This window comes from Phyllostomus hastatus, unplaced genomic scaffold (genome assembly GCF_019186645.2).
Source record: "Phyllostomus hastatus isolate PE091 unplaced genomic scaffold, TTU_PhHast_1.1 phas_scaffold_200, whole genome shotgun sequence".
Taxonomy (NCBI): Eukaryota; Metazoa; Chordata; class Mammalia; order Chiroptera; family Phyllostomidae; genus Phyllostomus; species Phyllostomus hastatus.
In genome coordinates this window covers 974,699-991,669 of record NW_025334016.1, presented here as the reverse complement: position 1 = coordinate 991,669, position 16,971 = coordinate 974,699, and the positions used below count along the sequence as shown (strand labels likewise).

Sequence of the window (16,971 nt, the reverse complement as noted above, 5' to 3'; positions counted from 1 at the left end):
GGGATTGCTGGGTCCCCCAGCGACTGCTTTGCCTCAACAACTCTCCCTCTGGCAGCCCTCCTGGTCAGGATGAATACGTCTACTTTAACTCCTTAGTTGTTGGACTTCCATGAAGTTCAACTTTCTGTTGGTACTGGTTATTTTTTTTTGTTTCTAAGTTGTTGTTGTCCTTATTTTGGTTGTGCGAGGAGGCACAGTGTGTCTACTTATGGCTCCATCTTGGCCAGATGTCCTATGTAGTATCTTTATTAAAATGTAGAATACGATTGGAAACAGCAGATATATTTGTCTAGTTTTCCATATTAAAATAAAGGTTTCAAAGTTTCTACATAATGTATGATTTTTTATTCTAGGATTTCTTGTAGCTATCCATTCTCTACTTTGAGAATATCTTTTATTGTGAATGAATGATGCTTATTTTTATGAAATAGTGTTCCCATTCAATTTAGATACGATTATTCTCATTTAATCTATTGATGTGGTATGCCAGTCCTTGACCTATTTGTGCTCAGATATATTGTTTTTTTGTAGCTGTGCTCTGTACTTTTCCATATAGTATCTTAACCTCATACCTAGAATTTCCAGCATCTAGAATGCAAACCCAGTTAAACCAAAAGAACACACCAGTAGGAAATTAGACCTCAGAAAAGTGGGGATATCCAGAATTTCTCTTTCCTCTCTGCATCTGGTGGCTTCTATTTCAATTCTGCTACATCTTTTCTTAATTCCAGCCCCAATCAGGTTAGCCAACAATGACTCCATATGCTGTCCACCCCTACCGCTAAGCTCCAGTAACACCATGTCCTCTAATTGTCCCACTGGGTTAGAGGAGGCAATGACTTTTACAAGTTGCTAAATGCTGATGTTTTTGAGTCTTCCCTTTTTGTTTTCTGCATCACTTGGATAACCACTTACCTGCTTTAAATGACTCTGATGTATATATTTAAACAGTTTGGGTAATCCCTAATTGTTAGAGCTGGCCAATTATACTTACTGAATTTTATTTTTAAATTCGCCTTCAGTTCCTAAAGAAAACTCTGTGACTAGCATTCTCTGTTAATAGTTTTCCTGTCTATTCTATTGTTAACAACAAAAACAGGACAGAAACACACCCATGGACCCTGAAACACATCTAAAAAAAAACTTTGTATTCCTCTTCACAGTTTACACAAGATAATTTTCTCCACTCAGTAGTGTTTACATATATTTAAAGGCTTAAACATGTAGGTAATATGCTCTATAGGACCAATTGTGTGAAGAAGACCATGAGGTATCCATAGATATATTTAGAGCCATTAAACAAAAATTCTAAGGCAAAGTGTAACAGGGTGCAGCCAAGAGGGGGGGATCCCTAACAGGGATTTGGAATGGGGTCCAGAACTGAAGGTGTTCAGGAAATATTAGGATGTCCTCACCCCTTCCCACCACAGGTGTGGGTTGGGGGATGGGACACATGGAGCAGGGCCATTGAGAACTCTTTTGCATAGCAACAGCTTTGTAGCTAACCTCTAGTGTGGTCATATAACATATCTATGACCTTTAACTGGCTGCACAGACATGTTAAATAGCTGTGGCCATGCTCTGAGCCAGGGGAATGGAAGTAACTCCCCCCCCACCAAGATGTAACTGGGGGACAGGTCCCCCCGAGTTACAGCACCTGTTTGAGAGCTTGGAGATGATTGTTTCCACACCATGGGGGCCACCACTGCCCAGACTCAAAATGGCAGCCCAGTAAAGCTGGAAGGATATGAGCATGCTGGCAAGTATAGCCAATTGTGGGAGGAGTCGGAAATGGGGTTGCAGAAGAAGATTGGTGCAGGGATTTAAATTGAGACACGGCAGCCACTGGAGGGAGAGAACCACTCAGTCTTTAGCAGAGTGGGGACTCCCACAGCCCTGTGGGAGAGAATCACCATGCAGCTTTAGCAGAGAACCGCCACTTGGCTTTAGCAGAGTGGCAACCCCCTCCCGGAAGCCATTGTAGAGAGGACCCAGCGGCTGGGTCCCTGGCAGAGAGAACCACGCGGCTTTGCCAGAGTGGGGACTCCCACGGCCACTGTGCAGAGAGGGCCACATGGCTGTGGCAATAGAAAGGAGAACCACGTGGCTTTGCCAGAGTGGGGACCCCTGCAGCTTTAGAAGGGGGAACCAGCACCCGGCTTTAGCAGAGATCCAGGCGACACAGCTGATGGTGCTGGGAACTGAGGGAGGCCTACCAGCCAAGACTGATTACAGGGAACAATTGGGGGCTGCCTGAGCCACGGACTTCTATTTCTTTTCCTGAGATACAGTACCCCAGACTGGACAAAGGGGGGAAGGAAGGACTGTGTGTGTTTGTGGGTGTTTTAAGAGACTTTGAGATTTTGATGGAGACATTAGGTCACTACTTTAAGTTTGTGTAGCACTAAATAAGCATTTCCTTTCCTTTTCATGAATCTCTGGCATTGAGAGATGTCTTTCCTATAAGGTGGCAGACATAACCAACCTTGGGGGTTTCTTTCCGGTAATAGTATATTACTCTCGGCCCCCACCTTGTGTTTTGTAACAAACTCACATATATGAAATATCAAAACACTCAAAAATGAAAGAGATAGGATGGGATTTAAGCTCAAAGAAGATGAGAAATAATGAAGACAAAAGTAAATTGATGAGTTGGAAGACAGTGAAAATAATTCACCAAAGCCATTTCTTATAAAAGATCCTTATGAGAGATAATTTTATAAGTACTTTCAACTACAAAAAGAAAAACAGGAACAAATGATATTATTTAAATATTGTATAAAATATAAGTGCAGAGGAGATTTAAACATTAAACAGGAACATGAGAAATACGAAATAAAAATGCAATATAAATAAATGGACAAGCAAGGAAAGATTTCTATCTATAGAGAAATTTCACACAATAAATTAAAAACAAATGAGAGAAATATCACCCACAGGCCATAACTGAGATAATGATGATAATTATCAGGTCTTATCTTGTTCTACTTATCTCTGTTGATAATTCTCATGCTTATGGTAAGGTAAATAGTGCTCACTGTGCTATTTGGGTAAACAAAGTATATGTCTCATAATTTCAAAATATAGGACTAAGAATATGCATTAAATTTTTTGATAAAATGATTTATTATAAAAATCATTGAGCACCCAAGTGAAATGTTATGGTTAAATAAAATATAAATTTCAAAGGCAAAACATTAGAAATACAAAATTGTAATTGATAATTACAAAATGAAAGTGGAGTCCAAATCTCCCAGAGCAGATCAAGGTAGGAAAGCAGTTTCACCACATAACCAGGCAAAAACTAATCAGCATCTTAGGTGTATTTTCTAAATTGTACAAAAAATTTTGACATGACCTCACACATTTCAACAAGCAAGCTTTTCTTGATGCAAACACGAGATAGATGAGAAGACCCAAGAAAAAAAGTATTTGAGCCTAGTCCACTATACTATTCAAAACTGGACTGGAAAACAGAGCAAGGGCCATACAAATACAATAATTAATGTGAACTATTAAAAATGCAAAGAGAAATACAATTTTATCATGCCTATATAATTTTTACTTATGGAATGTCTAATAGTCTTTAGGAAAGTAACTTTCAAAATGACCTCAGTTCCTCCCTGTAGAAAATAAATTTTTAAAAAAGCATTTACATGAGATTAAGTCTGGCTGTTGAAGAGAAGGAATAGATCTCATGATTTTCCTTCGACAGCCCACCAGCTGTCCTGGACAGTGCCCATCCTGTGCTCTGACTTCATCATTTGACATTAAAGCTGGGACACGACTTATTCCAAGTTCTGCAAGGGTTGCTTGCAATAAGTAAAACCCATCCACAGATTGCTAGGATGTTGCATTTCCAGGGAAGCCTTAAGTCATGAGAAAGCAGCCAAAAAGGGAGAAGCCCCATGAGTGAGGACAGAGGAAAACATCACCAGAAAATAAAGGAAGGTCACGCAGAGATGTGCCAGTGCCTCTTTCAGCCCTAAAAGCCCAGGCAGGGCTCTAGTCTAAGGCACCCCCACAGGTTCTCATCAGGGTACTCAGGGACCTGAGGACCTTAGCAGGAAGGGAAGGATGTTGGCTCCCAGAGGGATGATTTCCAGGGCATGACAGATGGCAGAGTGAGGACGGTGAGCCGGGACCAGCAACAACCTCTTCCACTGTGAAACTGACCTGAAAGTGGGGAAGTGTGGGGGCAAAGCCCTCCTCTGAGGTTGATCCCAGAAGCCCCAGGCAGAGATAACCGGATGTCCCGCCCCATGACTTCCTCTTTCACTTTGTGGCGGTTGAGAGGGCTCCGCTTCCAGGCTCTGCATATTCTCCATTGCTGACGGAAAAGCTCCACAGCTCACCAGTTGTCAGGGTAGGCTTAAAGAGGGACTAAGGGCAGCACCCACCATAGACGAGAGGAAGCCCCATGAGATACGAGCCCCAAACCCCTCCTTGGGAAGACCCTTTCAGGGCTCTGAGATGATGTACCCCAGATTTCCGTCTTGTCAGGTAGCTGAGGGGACCGCCTTTGTGTGTACACAGAGTGGGTGTGTGGTGGGGTGGGGTCGCGTTGTGAGGGTTTCTCGTGGGATGGCGGTGGGGGAGGGGTGGTCACGTTGGGGGGGTCGGGTGGTTTCACTGGTAGTGTGGCGCTGTTAAAGGGTGGCGGTCGGGGGTTCATGGAGGTGGTAATAGTCGTGGACCAGCAGGCGTCATGAAAAGCCCCTTGAGTGAGGACATAGAGTTAAGGAAAAACCCTCCGGACATAGTGGTGGCCTCTGTGAGACTGGGCTCCTTCCTCAGCCTTGGTAGACTCCTAGTAGGTGTTCTTGCAATAAGTGTTGCTGACTGATTTTGGCCTCTGGAGTCTGAGGGATGTGAGGCCTTAGGTTGAGGTTGGCAGTACAAGGTCCACAAAATGGAGTCTGAGATCCTGCACAAGTTGTTGTTGCGGGGGGGGGGGGGGCGGGGGACGGGGCACGGAGAATTCTTAGGGTTCCACCACCCCAGTGTGGCTGTCTGTGGTGCAGTGTCTTACTGCTTTTTTTCAGCCCCAAAAGTATTGTGTATCGGGTGTCTCCTGACGTGAATTTTGGGTCTCAGAGACTAGGGGCTTCGATTGGAAGGTGGGACCTAAAGCAATAGAGCACAGCAGGGCACACATCAACCTGTATCAGATTGAAGAGCACAAGTGAGGGCTGTGAGACCAACCAACTGAAGGCATAGGGCTCGCTGCAGAGACCTTTTCCCTGCTGTCAGCCCTGAACAGCCCAGGGTGCACTGGCAGCCAGAGGCCAGTCTTCCCTTGCTATTCTGCGTCCCAAAAGGTAAACTATTTGCTCTGAATAGATTATTCAACAGAAGGAGCCCTGTGTCCTGACAGGTATTATTGAGTTATGTCTGAAGGGCACACTCTCCACCTAAAAAGGGTTTTCCCAGGGTCCCAAGGAGCCCTTGGGAGATCCCAAACCATGATAGTCTTATGAGACAACCCATCACTGTCCCATGGTGTTCACTGAGAAGTGAAGCATTACTGTGATGGGCAAACTCAGGACAAGAGGAGGAGTCCCAGGCCCCTCCAGGCTTCTAGGTGATGAGCCCAAGGCTGCACCATCTCATGACTTTCTTCTCAGTTGTCTCTATGAAAATACACCTATTTTTTCTGGGGGTGGCTTTATGTGCCAGAAGCTGGGGGCTGAGGTCTGAGCAGTAGCCAAAGAAAAGACCTTGAGAGAGGGCTAAATAAACACCTGTCCCATAAGTCAGGAGCCCAAATAATTCTGCTGAGTCCTGCTGACATCCCCGGGAGGCCCTGAGGAGAGCTGAGTAGCAGAGATATCACCTTAACTGCCTGCTCCTTGTACTATGGGTGAAGACATTGTTCTATGGAAGTGATGTCTGATCTCAGTACCTATAATTAGTCATGGGAAGGACCCTAAAGGGGGGTCATGGGGACACCCACTCTGGAACAGAATGTTCTCAACAGAGCCCTGTCCTGCTGTCACACTTGAGGGAACTGTCGATATGACACCCCATTAATTCATACTCAGTAGTCACAGGGATGAAACTGTATAGTACAAGGGAGTGATATCAGGTTAGCATAGGGGAAGCATCTGATATACTATCAAGTTTCAAGGTATAGACCTTGTATGAGCAAAGAGCTGACCATCTACTTGAGTGAACATGGGCCTCCATGATAGGTAACCTGCCTGTGTAGTAATCCCTGGGATGTTTCAGATAATGGTGGCTAGCAGGGTTTTTTTTTCCCTTTTTTCTTTTTTTATTTTCATATTCTTTTTTTTATTGTTGTTCAAGTAGATTTGTCAGCATTTCCCCTCTCCCACTGCCCAAAGCCCCAGCTATCCCCACCTTCTACCCTCAATGTCAGCCCCTCTGGCTTTGTCCTTGTGTCCTTTATACATGTTCCTCGATGACCCTTGCCCCCTTTCTCCCATTATTGCCCCCTCCTCCCCTCTGTTTACTGTCATTTCTTTATTTCCACGTCTCTGGTTATATTTTGCTTGCTTGATTTGTTGATTAGCTTCTATTTAGAAGTGACATTATATGATATTTGTCTTTCATCACCTGGCTCATTTCACTTAGAATAGTTCTCTCTAGATCCATCCATGCCTCATGAAGGGTAGGAGCTCTTTCTTTCTTTGTGCTGCCTAGTATTCCATTGTGTAAATATACCATTCTTTTTGATCTGCTCATTTAGAGATGGGCACTTAGGTTGCTTCCAACACTTGGCTCTTGTAAATGGTGCTTCTATGAACATTGGACTGCAGAGTTGTTTTTTTTTAATTTGTGTTTCAGGTTTCTTAGGGTATAATCTCAGCACTGGAATCTCCTGGTGAAAAGGCAGTTCTATTTTTTAGTTTTCTAAGTACATCTCATACTGTTTTCCACAGTGGCTGCACCAGTCTGAATTCCCACCAGTGGTGCACTAGGGTTCCCTTTTCTCTACAACCTCACTGGCATCTGTTGTTTATTGATTTGTTTATGATGGCCTTTCTGACAGGTGTGAAGTGGTAACTCATTGTGGTTTTAATTTGCATCTCTCTGATGGCAAGTGATGCTGATTATCTTTTCATATGTCTCTGGACCCTCTGTATGTCCTCCTTGGAGAAGTGTCTGTTTAAGTCCTTTGCCTATTTTTTTTAATTGGATTATTTGTCTTCCTGGAATGGAGTCCTGTGAGTTCTTTATATACTTTGGAGATCTCACCCTTGTCTGAGATATCATTTGCAAATGTATTTTCCCATACATTTGGTTCTCTTTTTTATTTTGCTGATATTTTCTTGAAAACATCTTCAGGTGTTTTCTTTAATTTGATGAATTCCCTTTTTTTAAAATTCTTTCATTTGTGTCCCTTTCTCTAGGGGACATATTGGTGAAAATATTGGTGCATGGAATTTTAATTAAGTTGTACTTTGTTTCAATATCAAAACATTTTTTGTATTTCCTGATTTTAAAGAATAACACATCCTTGTGAGAAACATTTTAAACTGCCCAACCATGACTAACATAGAAAAAGAACATTCTCCAAACCCCCCACCACTAAAGACCACCAGAGTAAATATTTTGGTATATTTCCTTTCAAAATTTTGTCTATGAATAGCTATTGTTTTTAAATAAGATAAAAGAATGCATATTGCAACTCTTTCATTAAAGCATAATTTACATAGACTTTATATTGTTTGGTTGTAGTGAACACTTTGAAACAACCTAATTGTCCATCAGTAAGCAAATGGTATCTTAAATTATAGGGTGCCTGCATAGTGGGTATACAGCAGCTATTAAGAGAGAGATCTATAGCCAGTGACCTGGACAGATGGCACAGTATTTTGTTAAGTGAGAAAATCAAATTGCTTTTGAAACACAGCATTCCAAAGCTTCAGCATTTTCCTCACCATTTTAGCTTCTTTTGGTTACTTATATTTGGGTGAATGTGCAACTGCCAGATCAGCATGTAGGAGGCCCTGGACACTCATTCTCTGGGAACTTTCTTTGCCATGCAGTGGACCACTTGCTGTAGATAGCTGCTGCTCACTAGCACTCTCCATTGAGATTCTTGGCTGTTGTGGGGTTGGCATTGGGGAGCAGCTTCAAAAGGACCACATCCTCCAGTGAAGACTCTCTACACGTCAGCTCATGCCTGAGCCCTCTGACAGATTTTTTCATCCCTACCACCACCTTTCATAGAAGGAGTCAGATATGCAAATTCTGTCCTATCTGGCAAATCATTACTACCTCAGTGAAAAAATAAATTTTGGGCTCATTTGAACTTTCATTTTAACATTGCTTATTTCAAATTCGTTGGTTCTACATGACTCCCATTTCTGAACCATTTAAACATCTGCCTGTTTTTCTCGTAAGTTAAAGAATCTCTAGCTCGCACTTTCTTTCATGTCTGTATAACAGTCAGCATTTTTTAAATTTTTCGAAAGTATTTTGTAACTGTTGTAAGAAAGTATGACCAGTTACTAGTTTCTTATTGGTGCTCTAACAAATTAACAAAAAATTTAGTGGCTTACAAATCAGAAGTCCAAAATGAGTCTTGGGCTCAAACCAACATGTCTGCAGGGCTTCTTCCTTCTGGAGGCTCCAGGAGAGAATCTGTTCTTTGTCACCTCCAGCTTCCAAAGGCTACTGGCATCCTCTGTCTGTGGCAGCATCATTATAATCTCTGTTTCTATCATCACATTGCTCTCACTTCTGACCCAAATTCCAGCATCTTTCCTTTTTTTACTCATTTAGTTATTTTATTTACTTCAATTAAATTTTATAATCAGTATTATTTTGTATTGGTTTGCGGTGTCCTGCATTGTGTTTGGACAATCCTATACTTTACAGTGTCCCCCTTGATGTATCCAGTACCCACCTGTTACCCTACACAGTTATTACAATACTACTGACTACATTCCCTATGCTATACTGTACATTTCCATGGCAGTTTTGTAACTACCAAGCTGTACTTCTGAATCCTGTTCCCTATCACCTGTGCCCCAACCTGCCTCCCCTGTGGCAACCATCACTCTGTTCACTGTATCAATGAGTCTGTTTCTGTTTTGTTTGATTCTGTGGATGACTATTGGTCTTAACACCTCATTTCACACACTGGGGTGTAGGAAAATGGTAGTTTTGGTCTCAAAATGGCCAGGTTGAGATCAGCAGTAGATAAGGTGAATAGCCAGTGCAGGTTTCCATAGGGAGACAGGGAAATGACTGAAAGGAGGTGTGACTTTGTCTTGGGGAGACAACCTTATTTAGCATAGGAGAGATGGCACAGGCCCAGTGAATTCCTTTGGTAATGATCCTGAGTGGGTACTGAAGGGACCATACTTCCCAGAACACAAATGGCTCTACTGGGCACAGTGATACCTGCTTAACCTGCCTACTGTCACCCCTGAGAATTCTCAGCCTGGCTTGGCTGGCTGCACCTTGAGGAGAATTGAGCATTCCTCCTTTTTGTCCTAGGGGGACAGAGCAACCAGGAGGTCAGGTGTAGCACTGCTTTCTGCAGAGGTCCATCACAGGCGGCTTTTATTAGAGCCCCCACCATTAAGCTTAGCAGTTCAGGCCACTCACATCTTTCTTCTTTCCCTTAGGCAGTGATTCCCCATTGCCTTCCTGTTCACACTCCTGATTGCTACCACCTACAAGGCTCATCATGGCTTTTAATCAGAAGAATCCACAGTCCACACCCAACCAACCCCTTCAGAGCTGCAGTGAGACCCAAGGCCTGGAGGCTGCACAGGCACCTGAGGCTGTAGAGAGGGCCTGTCTGTCCTCCGACCCTCCCATGCCTGGCAGTTTGAATGAGGCTCCTGCTGCTGGTATCCCCAGTAGTCCTGAGAGTCCTCAGAGTTTCTGCACCTCCTCCATTGTCACCATAGCCACCTCATCATGCAAATCTGGTGAGGAGTCCAGTAGCCAGGAGGAGGAAGGTAGCACCTCACAGGAAGTTTTCACAGATGCTCTAGATGATAGGGTGGCTTTGTTGGTGGATTTCCTGCTGGTCAAGTATCACATGAAAGAGCCAATAACCAAGGCAGAAATGTTGATAATTGTCAGAGAAGAGTATCAAGACCACTTCACTGACATATTACTGCAAGCCTCTGAGCGCATGGAGATGATCTTTGGCCTGGATGTGAAGGAAATCGATCCCATCCACCACTGCTATGCCATCGTCATCAAATTGGGCCTCACCTATGATGGGATGCTGCATGGTGAAAAGGGCGTGCCCAAGACCGGCATCCTGATACTTCTCCTGGGGGGCCATCTTCATGAATGGCAACCGTGCCACTGAAGAGGAAATCTGGAAAATTCTGAGTGTGATGAAGTTATATCCTGGGAAGAAGCATGCCATCTTTGGAGATCCCAGTTGTCTCATCACCAAACATTTCGTGGAGGAGGAATACCTGAAGTACCAGCAGGTGGCCAACAGTGATCCTGCTCAATTTGAATTCCTGTGGGGCCCAAGAACCCACGCTGAAACCACCAAGATGCAAGTCCTAACGTATCTGGCCAAGGTTTATGGGTCTGACCCAAGTTCTTTCCCATCTCAGTATGAGGAGGCATTCCAGGAAGAACTGGAAAGATCTCAGGCAAGAATTGCCACAGTGGCTATTGATTACCATGGTCACTCCCAGTTCTAAGGCCAAACTTGGCTGATCCTCCCATGCCTGTGGAAGCCAAGGATAGTTTCCTCGTGCATTGTTTGAAGAGGGAGTTGATGTTCATAGAATTTAGGTCAGTGAGAGTGTTGAAAGGAACACAGTGCATGCCTGTGTCTCTCTTTGGTATGTGTAACTTGAAAATCAGTTCTTTTGTTTGGTAACACCTGTATTATTCAAATTATTTGTTTTTTTATAGAGATTTAATTAGTTTTAAAGTCTCGAGTTTATGAATGATATTTCCCTTATGTAATGCTTTAAGAACCTTTTGTCGTAAGAGCTTGGTTGTTTTTGAAAACAAAATGTGAAACTATTCATCTTTTTGGTGTCATCTGGAAAGAAAAAAAAACATGGCATTGCAATAGCCATGTCCCTATATAGGTAAAGGAAATGAGCTTTAAGAAGTTGGGATCAATCGAGAAAAATAGTCACAAATCTAATTGATACTCAAATCTTGTCTTTCTTAAGCTTTTTAGTTCTTGTTGTGTAAAATTAAGTGATACGTACATGTATTTTCCTAGCTTTCTCAAGAATGTACAAGAAATAAATCTTAAGAAATCAGACTGTATTCTCTCTGGCTCATTAATCCCTGAAGATTTCATTAAACACCTGCCTTTTGGAAACACTGCACCAGTACTGGGAATGCTAGGGTTTAAGGAATTAGGACTTGTTCATTGAATTATAACAGAGAAAAGCAATAATCCTTTAAGAACATGGTGTGATCTTCTAGTATCCAAAGGAGAAGCAAAAGGAAGGTGTGAGTGGGTAGATGGACAGTTCAGATGACACTAAGTGTTAATAGACTTAGGTCTGACAGTGTGGAGCTTTGGGACACTTCAAGTCCTTCAGTGGGAGGTGATTTTACATTAACTGGCTGAGGGCATCGTGAGCAGGGAGCAGACCTAGATTGTGTCTCTCAGGGTTGAAACCCAAAGTCTGGAGTGTATACCAGCTGTTAACTCTTACTTTTGGATCCCGAGTAAATCCTACACAAATGCTTACCTGTTACTGGAATGGAAGTTGTCCTGCCTTCCTGTGCCACTATAGTGTAATTCAGCACACAAAGTAGTTGTTTCATTTACATGCATCATGTATAAGGATTTTCTGAGAAAGAGAGATGATACTCCCTTGGGATTACACACCCTTAAACCACTGGGCTGGCCCTGTGCCACTGCCTAGGATAGGCAGGGCTGTCTTTATTCCAAGGAAAATTTAAGTAAGCTTTACTTAGTGTAAATTTGCAAATGTTTTAAAAAGGCTAAATTCCTGGTTTTGGAGAGATGAAGGAAAAGGGAAGGAGTGTTGCACTGGAAGATACAGGGGAAAAATAATTTTCAATACTAGCCTTCTAGTATCTTGCCTATGAATCCCCTTAATAAAATTTAGCGGGAGAGAAACTAACTGAACTATGGAGGCAGGTATGGGAGTAACACAGATATAAGAGACTCAAAGAAGTGATTAAAGAGGGGAACATTTATATATTGTAAAGAAACAATTTGTGAAGAATTGGTAAGGTAAAGGAATTTGGGTTTAGGGTAAGTTGGTGAAGGAGTAACAAGGTTTGTTTGTATAGCCTTCTAGGTCCTAAATCCCGGTTCTTCACAGATAAGGATGCCTGTGTCTTTGTGGTATAGGAAGGACAACTTTCACGTGGGAGATTTATATTCTGTTTTCAGGGGGACAAAGGAGGATCAGTGTGTCCCTCCTGCATGAGTTGTTTCTCAGGCACCTTTAATTCAAAATAAGCAATTTACCAAAGAGACATATTTAGTAGTGAAATATTCTGATCCCTTATAAAGGGCAGCTGGGAGGGAAGTGAGGAGCTGGTCCTTGACACAAATTCTGGGAAATGTGATTTCCATGCAGCTGGGGAGGACATTCCCACACCCAAATTAAAGAACACAAACTCTGAGGGGATGATTTTACAAAGTTTCCTTGCAGAGGAACGCTTTTTTCTGACTATGCCCTATGCACTTAGGTTTTCTAAGAAAACCTAGATTTGGAAAACCCACTCACTCACACACATACAGATGAGGGTAGTGGGATTGGGGATTAACACAATCAAAGTGAAACTTGCTGATCCACTAAAGTTTTAAAACACCAGACCTTGTGCCATGTGCTTTATAGACTTCAACACATTCCAACAGTTCTGGAAAGGCAGGGTTTATCACAATCAGAATCAGATATGAAGTTCCTCAAGCCCAGAGAGCTTATGCTTGTCCTTGATTTCACTTGCCTTGTGTGTGGCAGAGCTGGAACTAGGACTATTCTCTGAATTCATCCACAGCCCACTCTGTTTCACTCTTCCCAGTCTGAGTCAGACCTTCAGTCTCCTCATTTATTTCCCTTTTCATTATTTGTTAATGCCCCTTAGGATATAAAAACAAGGATGTCATAGCCAAAGAACTTAAGGCGGATTTAAGGAAGGAAGATTGAAAGAAGAAATGCAATTCAGCCATGGTGTGTGGGCTTCCTTTAACTAGGGATGTCCACTGTGAGCCCTGGGTTTCCTTGCGAGCAAGCTCTGCCTAGAGACTGGTAAATTTTGTCTAACTTCAGCTCTGTCTACATTATAGTGTCCCTCCCTCAGATCTTCCCCAGGGCACACTCTTATCCAAACTGGAACCTGATCTGCTGGCTGACTCTAATCTTCCTCTGAAAGCTGCACCTTGAATCCAGTGGTAGAAACAGGACAAAAAATCAACTGCCCTCCTTCTGACTGTGAGCTTTCTAATTCCCCTCATGGCCCCATCACTCACCATGTACCCCTGAGGTAGCAAGGTCCTGTTCCACATAAAAAGTAACTTTGATATTGGCATTTAAACATGTCCACTCCCTGGACATTTCCTCCACATTCTCAGAAGGTTTCCCCTAATTCCTGGTGAGTATACACTGACAGATCATAGAACTCACAAAGTTGAAGCTGGTGAGCAGAGTTTCAAGTTACTTTGATAGTTGCATTGGAATTGTAATGAGCCTTTTCTTTTCTTTTCAGTGTTTGTTTTGTTTTTGAGATTGGCCACTGAACACATACAAATATGAGGTTACCTATGTGGTTAAGGACCAAAGCCTCCCTCATAAGTGATAGATCCATAAGAAAGATCCAAAAACATGGAAATCATTGCTTGGGAAACATCTAGTGAGGATTAATTTCCTAAAATCCCTGGAGGTTTTCCAGGGCTGAAATAGTTTCTTGACAGGCATGCCATTTTTGGTCAGCAAGCTTAAAAATAACTCAGTGACCTTCTATTGCCTCTTGTCTAACTACTGGTTCAAGGGGAAATGCTACTTTTTCCTTGTGCCTAATGGCACCCACACTAGTCTTTCACCATCGAGGGTGGCAGAAACTCATAGATTTTTTTCCAGGCATTGGGTTCAATGAAGAAGAAAAGTTCTTATCCTATTCAGATTTTACAAGTTACTGCTTAGGTCAATGAAGAAAACTGCTATGGGGTAGGGTGCAGTAGGTCAACCTTCCCAGCCAATATTTTACAGGATCCTTTAGAAAAGTGGACATGAGCCTGTGTTTGTGAACAACTGTCACATAGTACAATCTCAAAAACTTTCGAGAATCACAAGGAAATTTGGCCTCCTCGGCAACTCTAGCAGGAAATAAAGAGGGTGGTTGTCACAAAAATTCTGACATCAACATTCTATGAAGCACCTATTTATAACAATTCATGGGAGAGACTGCAAATGCTTATCCCCATCTTGTTTTCCTTTCCTTCCTGGGCCCATGGGGAAACTATAGTACCAAGTTCATTTGTAGTTGGAAAGGCTGCTATGGCCAGCCCTTGCCTTTGATCTGTGAGCAGAAACACTGTCATTTCCGGGCCCAAACATTTGACATCCACTTTCCCACCATCCACATTTTAATTGCATTAATCAGTGAACACGGAAATAACGTGTTTACAGTTGACCTACAAGAAGCAAGCTGTTAGGCCCCATGTCACCTGTTAGCACAGAATATCTACCAAGCCACATAGAGAAATAGACTTTTATTGTATTACACTGTTCATATGTCAAGCTGTGTTACATCATTTAGCAGTAACTTTTTCTGGTTAGAACACCTCTCCTGTTTCTGTTTTAGGCTTATTTTCATATTTTGATTACTAAAATAACTGCATGTATACTTGTTGCAAGGCACTCTAAATGGACTGAGACCTGATGATAGCCCCCTTTACAACTGAGAAATGCTGCCCCTCAAAGGAGAACACAACTAACATTGGGTACATATAATTTTAAAGCTAATTCTAGATCTTTTCCCATATATAGATGTGATATAATACTATATTTTGATAATTTTCATATACATGGTTCACTAATCTGTTTTATTCTTTCAGTGCTTAAATCTAATGTATGTATACATTTTTATGTCAGATATAGTTTTTGCCTCTTCAGGTTAATTGTGGGGCTTTTTATATATTCTACATCTCTAACCAGTTTAATCTGTCTTTTTGTGTCTTGAAAAAATAAAATACTGTTATATCTGTGTGTCTACTCATTCTATCATTTCCAGTTTGGATAGATAGATCAATTAATTTTCTCCTAATGATTGACTATATATCCCTGCTTCTTTGCATGCCTAGTAATATCTGAATGGATGCCAGGTATTGTGAAATCATGATTTTACCTCGTTTCACCCTTGTCCAGAAGACATGAACATTTTTAAAACTTTGAATACACAAATATTCTCAAGCTGTTTTTTTCTTGCAATTCAGTTACTTAGAAACATAGTAATCCTTTCAGTTCTTGGTTTCAAGCTTTGTTAGATGGGACCAGAACAGCGTTAACTACAGCTTATGTTACCGCAATGCTGAAACAAACACTTCTGAGTACTCCCCCCGATGTCCCATGAATTATGTGATTTATCACTCTACCAGGAAGGACTAGCAGCCTTGTGTGGGCTGCTCTTTCCTTTTTCTGTGGAGCTTTCTCATCTCTGGTACTCTCTCTCTAGAAACCCTGTTGCCTATTCCTCCCCAGACTCTCAATCTTATCTCCTCAAACTCAGGGAAAGCCCAGGCTCCACCTGGACTTCAGGCAGGAAGCTGGGGTAATTATGGGCTTACATCCTTTGTTTCACCTCTCCCAGTGATCACTATCTTTTGTGGTCTGATGCCCAATGTATTGAATATCATCATCATATAGTTTATTTGTCTTTATACTTGATCCAGACAAGTGGTTAAATCCGGTCCCATGTAGTCCATCTTCAACAGAAGTTGAAGTTGTGTAAGTAATAAATAAAATCTAAAGTATTGCAACATATAAGTGTCTCCAAAGAATCAACTGACAAAGATAAATTAGCACTGAAAAATTACAGTAAACACACAAACACATATACCTATATAATTTTGTGCTTTTGAGTTTTTCATATAACTGAAACTGTACAGTAGATCATGTTGGCTTAAAGATTGTCATTTGAAAGTTCAGTATTATGATCTTAAGTTTGATCCAAGGTGGAACATGTCACTTGTCCATTTTTTTTTATTGTGGTACAGTGTGCCGTTATATAGATCTCAGGCTCTTATCCATTCGTCGAATGACACCTGGTTTGATTCCAGGTTTTAGTTGTTAAAAATGAATTCCATAAACGTTCATATGCAGTGCTTTTGGGTGAGCATAAGTTTTCATTTCTTTAGGAATATATACAGTAAGGACCTTTTTAAACATAAGCATAAGTGAACTTTTTTTGAAACTTCTGAGTGGTATTTTAGATAGACTGGACCATTTTGTATTCCCACAATCAATGGATGAAAGATCCAGATGATTCACATCCTCCCCAGGACTTGGTATTTTTAGCTGTTCTTGTTGTTGTTGCTGTTATTTGATTGTATTTGCCATTTAAATAGCTATGTAGTGGCATCTCTTTGGGGTTTAAGTTTATATTTCCTTAAAGGATAGTTATGTTTAAGGTAGTTTCAACTGCTTATATAATATCCATACAGTGTTGTCTTTGGTAAAGCATGTGCTCCTATCTTATGCCAATTTCCTAATGGACTCTGTTTATTACTGTTGAGTTAAGAGAGTTTTTTTTTTTAGACATGTGATTTGCAATATATCTCCCAGCGTGTGTATTGTATTTTCTTTTTATTATCAATGCAAAACATGTTTTAAATTAGATTAAGTCTGTATAAGATGTTTGATTTTATGGATCTAGTGTTAAGTGTAACAACTTTTCACACTGGGGCACAGAGGCATATCATGAAGTTGCGATGGGTTGTAGTCCACAAGAGAAGACATGTGACAGGATAGCTTGAAGAAAACACTTGAAAATTCTTCACTTAGTTATTCTATC

General features: G+C 41.6%; 1 protein-coding gene across 1 annotated transcript; it reads left to right on the top strand.

Annotated features, from left to right (window-relative positions):
- The first annotated feature begins 9,667 nt into the window (after positions 1–9,667).
- Positions 9,668–10,655, top strand: LOC123832674 (melanoma-associated antigen B16-like). The gene is given in 2 exon segments (XM_045860421.1): positions 9,668–10,270; positions 10,272–10,655. Coding segments are annotated over 2 exon segments (987 nt in total).
- The last annotated feature ends 6,316 nt before the right edge of the window (positions 10,656–16,971 follow it).